This window comes from Poecilia formosa, unplaced genomic scaffold (assembly GCF_000485575.1).
Source record: "Poecilia formosa unplaced genomic scaffold, Poecilia_formosa-5.1.2 Scaffold158, whole genome shotgun sequence".
NCBI lineage: Eukaryota > Metazoa > Chordata > Actinopteri > Cyprinodontiformes > Poeciliidae > Poecilia > Poecilia formosa.
Window position 1 is genome coordinate 1,523,632 of NW_006800097.1, and position 5,393 is coordinate 1,529,024.

The 5,393-nt window shown below is 35.3% G+C and overlaps 1 protein-coding gene across 1 annotated transcript in view; it reads right to left on the minus strand.

The window, feature by feature from the left end:
- Nucleotides 1-323: 323 nt before the first annotated feature.
- LOC103146453 (C-type lectin domain family 4 member E) overlaps nucleotides 324-5,393 on the minus strand; it is an 8,128-nt gene continuing 3,058 nt past the window's right edge. Inside the window, exons 2-6 of the mRNA XM_007564389.2 lie at nucleotides 5,163-5,279; nucleotides 4,302-4,472; nucleotides 3,622-3,797; nucleotides 2,989-3,104; nucleotides 324-1,319 (exon numbers count right to left, since the gene is read on the minus strand). Of these exons, the coding sequence (XP_007564451.1) occupies nucleotides 1,154-1,319; nucleotides 2,989-3,104; nucleotides 3,622-3,797; nucleotides 4,302-4,472; nucleotides 5,163-5,279 (746 nt within the window). The 3' untranslated portion in view covers nucleotides 324-1,153. The remainder of the gene's footprint in view (nucleotides 1,320-2,988; nucleotides 3,105-3,621; nucleotides 3,798-4,301; nucleotides 4,473-5,162; nucleotides 5,280-5,393) is intronic.

Genomic DNA, 5,393 nt, shown 5'->3' on the forward strand with positions numbered 1-5,393 from the left:
GGGATTTGAACCCAGGACCTTCTTACTGCAGCACCAGTTGACTGTAGGTTTTTTTTAATGTAAACTACAAAAAGCAAAACATGATGGTGATCTCAATAAACATAATCACATAAACATGGACCATGTCTGCATGTTGACTTCTGACATGCACTGCTCTGAACCATGATCAAAATCAGAACCAGTCAGCTTTATTGTGCACATAAACAAGGAATGTTCTAACTTGTTCTCAATGTGCCGAGATTTTAAATATAAATATATTAATTTGAAAATAATTAGATTAATGTCCCTCTTTTTTAAGACTAAAAACAAAGGACTAGTGGTGTTGTTAATGAATGAACCCAGTTTATTAGTTGGAGCTTGAGAAGCCTAAGCAAATTCACAAAGGTACCTGTTGACAGTTTGCACTGCCACCTGCTGGGAGTGACCGGAGTAGAAAATTGAGCCCCTGAATTAATATATTTAGTGTGAATTTCCTTTTTGGAGTAACTATATTTTTTTTGTCATACTTAAAACAACTCATTTTATTTTTTGAACTTGATTAAAACATGAATATGGCCATATATAAAGTCAAAAATAGGTTTTTGGATTTGCTTATTGATAATGGAAGCAAATGATTGATTAAAAAAAACAACACATCATTTCAGTAAAGGGTTTTACATTGTTCATTAAAATCTTCATTTGCAGCATTATTGTAAAAAGTAATAAACTGCCCTTGACAAAAACAGATAAACACAGAACCAGAGGTAAACAAACCACTAGATTTAACGGCAGACTAGAAACTATAGCACAGATTTAGTTTATTTGTGTTAATCTGATAAATTGCTGAAACAACAACAGGTCAAATACAGTTAACCTGAAAAACGTTCACAAGATCCCTTTTACACACATTTTAATAATTTGAGTGATTTAATAGTGATTAAATAATGGTTTAACTTAATCCTGCAAAATCTGCTGCTGATTCTTTCAAATGATCAGAAATGTTGGCATCTTAAAGTGCATTCTAATCAAATGCAAATTAGAAATTACTAAAATTACATAAAATCCCACACAAACACAACCACAGATACACCGATTCTATATTCCAGTAAAACAACCTCTTTGTAAAATAAAACGACCAGCTGACTGAAGGTCCAGTCTTGTTGGTAACATCTCACTATTGTGTGGTACCGCCCATCTTCTTCTCGCAAATGTAGGGCAACACCATGCTGCAGGGGGCATCGTACCAGCTCTTTGTCGCCACACGTTCCATCACCTGCGTCTTGACGATGTAACCGCAGTCCTCATTTATGTGGTTATTGGGCTCGTTTTCCTCCCAGAAACTTTTGAGAAGAGAGACAAAGATAAAGTAAGCTCTTCAGTCGATAATATTATACTTAACAGGTACAAGCAACTGGTGAAAAGCAACATGTTTATTTTTCCATAATAAAAATCTACTACTATGCTGTACAGAATACAGTGGCAGTATTCTGCCACTGTATCATGGAAACCACTTTGAAACTTGAACTTTAACCTTCGGTGAAGGTTTCAGAGATTTGCTAAAGAACAACAGCATCAAAGAAACACACCAAAAGAGAGTTCAGTAAAGAAACTTTCACACTTAAATCAGGATTAGAGAATTAAACAACACCCCAAGGCGTGAAGATTTTTCTGAGCACTGATGGATGGCACTAAAGAGAAGACAATCTGTAGATAAGATAGAGGTAAATTGAATGGCTAAGAATGGCCAAGTCAAAGTCTAGACCAATAAGACAATTTTATGTTCCAAGGCACTTCTTGTGGTTGAACTATTTTGCTAAGAAGACTGTGCACAGCAGGTGCAGGGTACTCTAAAACACTAGAGCAGACATATACAAATAAATACAAAATCAAAAACATGCACAATTTTTAAATTAGCAACTATCCACTACTTTGTGTTGCATTTGTGTCACATAAACCCTAATGAAATAAATGCATAAAAGGTGGCAAAAAAGGTTTAAAAAGTGTTAATTTGTTTGCAAGGCATACCAAATAATAATGATGAATAAAATCATAAAATCTAAATCATCATAAAATTGTATGGTAACCAATAAACAAAATGGTACAAATTGAAGTGATTTCAACATATATTTGTCCATTTAGAAGTTTGGAAATAAATAGCTGCAGTCAGCATAAAAAAGTAGTGAACGCTGCATGAAAGTTTAAAATGGAGCAAAACATTCAAATGGAAGGAAAAAAAAATAGACAAAATATACAGAGGAAAAAAAAAGAGGAACATCAGGAATGTAGGTGACAATTGGGGAATAACACAAGTTTGTGACTTTTAAAATGAGGAACAGAAATCAGGTGCTTCTTATAAAATATGCCAAGTTGGCATATTTTATAAGAAAATTAAGAGGAAAAAACAGCCAGGCTGTGTACTAAAGACAAGAGTTATATGTTCCAGAAGGAATGAATGTGTGATTTTTGTTGAATAAATCAACAGTAGTTAATTCACTGCTAAAATATTTCCTAAAATTTGTCAGTGTGCCAAACGTAACAGGCAAAGGTAAAGGTCCACTGGACCTGCAGTTTGTTTGCAAACGTCTGCCCCAGTTTAAGTTGGAGTGAATGTCTATCAAAGCTGAAAAGAATGAAAGCCTGTTTCTGTCATTTACTATAAAGTTGTTCTAAAAAGGTTAACGTGATAAATTGCATTCTGCACTGTTTGTGCTAGAAAATGGATTGTATCAATATATGTAATATAGTTTGGCTCCAACTGTAGTAATATTAATAAATAAATAAAAAAGCTGAAGTTTTTCTTGATTGACTTAGACTGAAACTATCTAGTCACTTTCTACCACTTGATGACTGTGTAATATTTTTATGTTGCAGATCAGTCACAAGTGATGTTTGATGTCTCGCTCAATTTAAGCACATGGTGTATGTTAATGTGGAGAAATGTGTATTTTTTAAAACTTAATATTAATTAAAGTGACAATATTTTGTAGTATATTGATAAGAAGTCTATACCCTCCAACTAGTGGAGTGTCATCGACCCATTTCCACTCATCCTCTGTCTCTCCATCGGTGATTCCAAACCAGTATGAGTTCCAGTGTCCTCTGGGAAGGAGATCCCACAAAAAGGTCTGACAGATAAACAAAGTGGGATTATTTACGTGGTCAAATTCCAACACAGAATGGATTTGTAAGCTCAACATTGTGTGTGACATTTGATTATTGTTCAAAAAACTATGCTTGCAATAGAAATAAACAAAAAAAAAAGAAAACATGGTACCATTGGCCTTGGCCTTCAGGAAACGGCTGGGCATAAAAATGGCAGGAACAATGTTGAGTTTTACTGAAGAATGCAATGGAGTCAAATATATCCATTTTATAAGAGATTTTTAGACAGTCTTTACAAAGTTAACTTTTTTTGGGGGTAGAATTTGAAACTGTTTTTGCAGAAAATATGGTTTGGACAAAAACTGCCCCTGTCAAAGGAAAACACTGCAGAGCAAATAAATCTGATATCTGAGTGAGTTTTTAAAGGATTTTGGGAGGCAGTGTAAGCAAATCACTTTATGTTCTCAACTTTAAAATAAACTCTGTCAGACAGATTCAAATGAAAAGATCACATATGCTGCACTAACTATCATACTTTACCTGCTCTTCAGCGGTTAGGATAATGGCCAGATGACCTCCTTGTCTTTGACAGTATATTTGGCTGACAGACCAACTTTTGCGATCTTTAGAAATGAGGTAACAGCTGTCGTTGAAGAGATGCCAGTTCGTAGGACACACAATAGGGGCTCTGGTCGGTTTACATGTGGCTTCAGTGGCTGGAAACCAACAGCACATGTCATACCTCAGACGCATAAGAATAACATGCAAATTCAATCATCAGGCCTCGGTGGCTTTGAATTCCCTGCAGCCTTGTATTGTAAGCATTTGGTTTTATGCTTTGAATTGTTTATTGTTCTTAATGAGATGCTAAAATAATTATCTTTCATTTAGTTGGATATTCATTCTGCACTCTAATGGTTGACCAAATATAATGAACACTGGACATGTTCCCTAAGAAGACCCTCTTAATTACTCAGAGCTGATATTTATTAACATCTTGGTATTCCTGAGAGTTGTAATTGTTCAATAATGCCTTATAGTTTTATACCCAGTGTAGTAATTAGACTCGGGTAAGAAACAAAGTATCTAAATATTAGACAGTCTCTGAACTAAACACTGAGGCTCTTATGAAAGTAGGAAAAAAAAGTCAGGAACTCCACATGATTCTGCATTTATTTACACTATGTGAACATTATGCACCATTTTAAGTAGAACTGTACCTTTGGCTGTCATTATGGAGGTAAGGTTCACCTGCAGCTCTTCTTTTTCTTTCTGCAGTTGTTTATATTCCTGCTGGAGTTTTGTGATTGAAGCCATCAATGCTGAAACATTTGCATTCTCCTTCTGCATCTCTGCGGTTGCTTCAGCAGCAGGTGGGGGTTTGCTCTTATCTGCAAACAAAATTAAACCATGAAACATTCTTAAAGCTTTTCTGAGAGTCTGATTGGATAAATGTTAATAATTTAAACAGAACTGACAGTTTCTGCAACATATAGGCCTCTAAGGAACAGATCCAAGTTTGCTAATACACTGGAGAAACAAGCCAAGGGTGTGGATTGTACCTTTTTCCAGAATGTGAAGACAGACCTGCACTATATTCATATTTAAAAAGAATATATAATATAAAAGTTAAAAATCTAATATCTTTTGGTTATGTTGGCTTCTACAAGCCAAAACATATGATTCATAATAAAAGACCTGAGCAGAATTTTGATTCCTGTAGTGTGCCTAGGCTAAACGCATCGAGGTCTAACATATTGAAGTTGGCATTTGATTTAAAGCTTCCAATTTGTTCTGTAAACAGGTTTTTACAAGTTACAAAAATTATGCTAGCTTGCTCAAATGGAGAGCAGAATTCCTAAACTGCTCTCATTAACAAAATTAACTTGTGAGAAACTATGTTATGTGGAAAGGTCAGTGTGCACCACAGGCACAGGGAAAGTATACAAATTTAGAGAAATTTATTCTTAGCTCTTACTGGTGTCTGACATAAGCAAATTACTGAATGGCCCAAATTGTTTTAGATATAAACCAGAATGAGTGAAGGAAATGCTAGTCATCTCTGATGGTTGTATACTCACAGTGAGCGGTGACAGCTATGATTGAGATCAGGAGGATAGCACAGAGTGTAGCCAAGCAGATGGTGGCAAAGCGGTAGGGACCCGGGCCACTCCGCCTGAGGTCTTTGACTGGGTAATCTGGAGGAGAAACAGATTCCTTGGTAAATGGAAATGAAGGTATCTGACAACTAGTTAAAGGGGATCAATTATGTAAAATTCAGTTTTTGCACTTTTTTATACCTCCATTTTGTT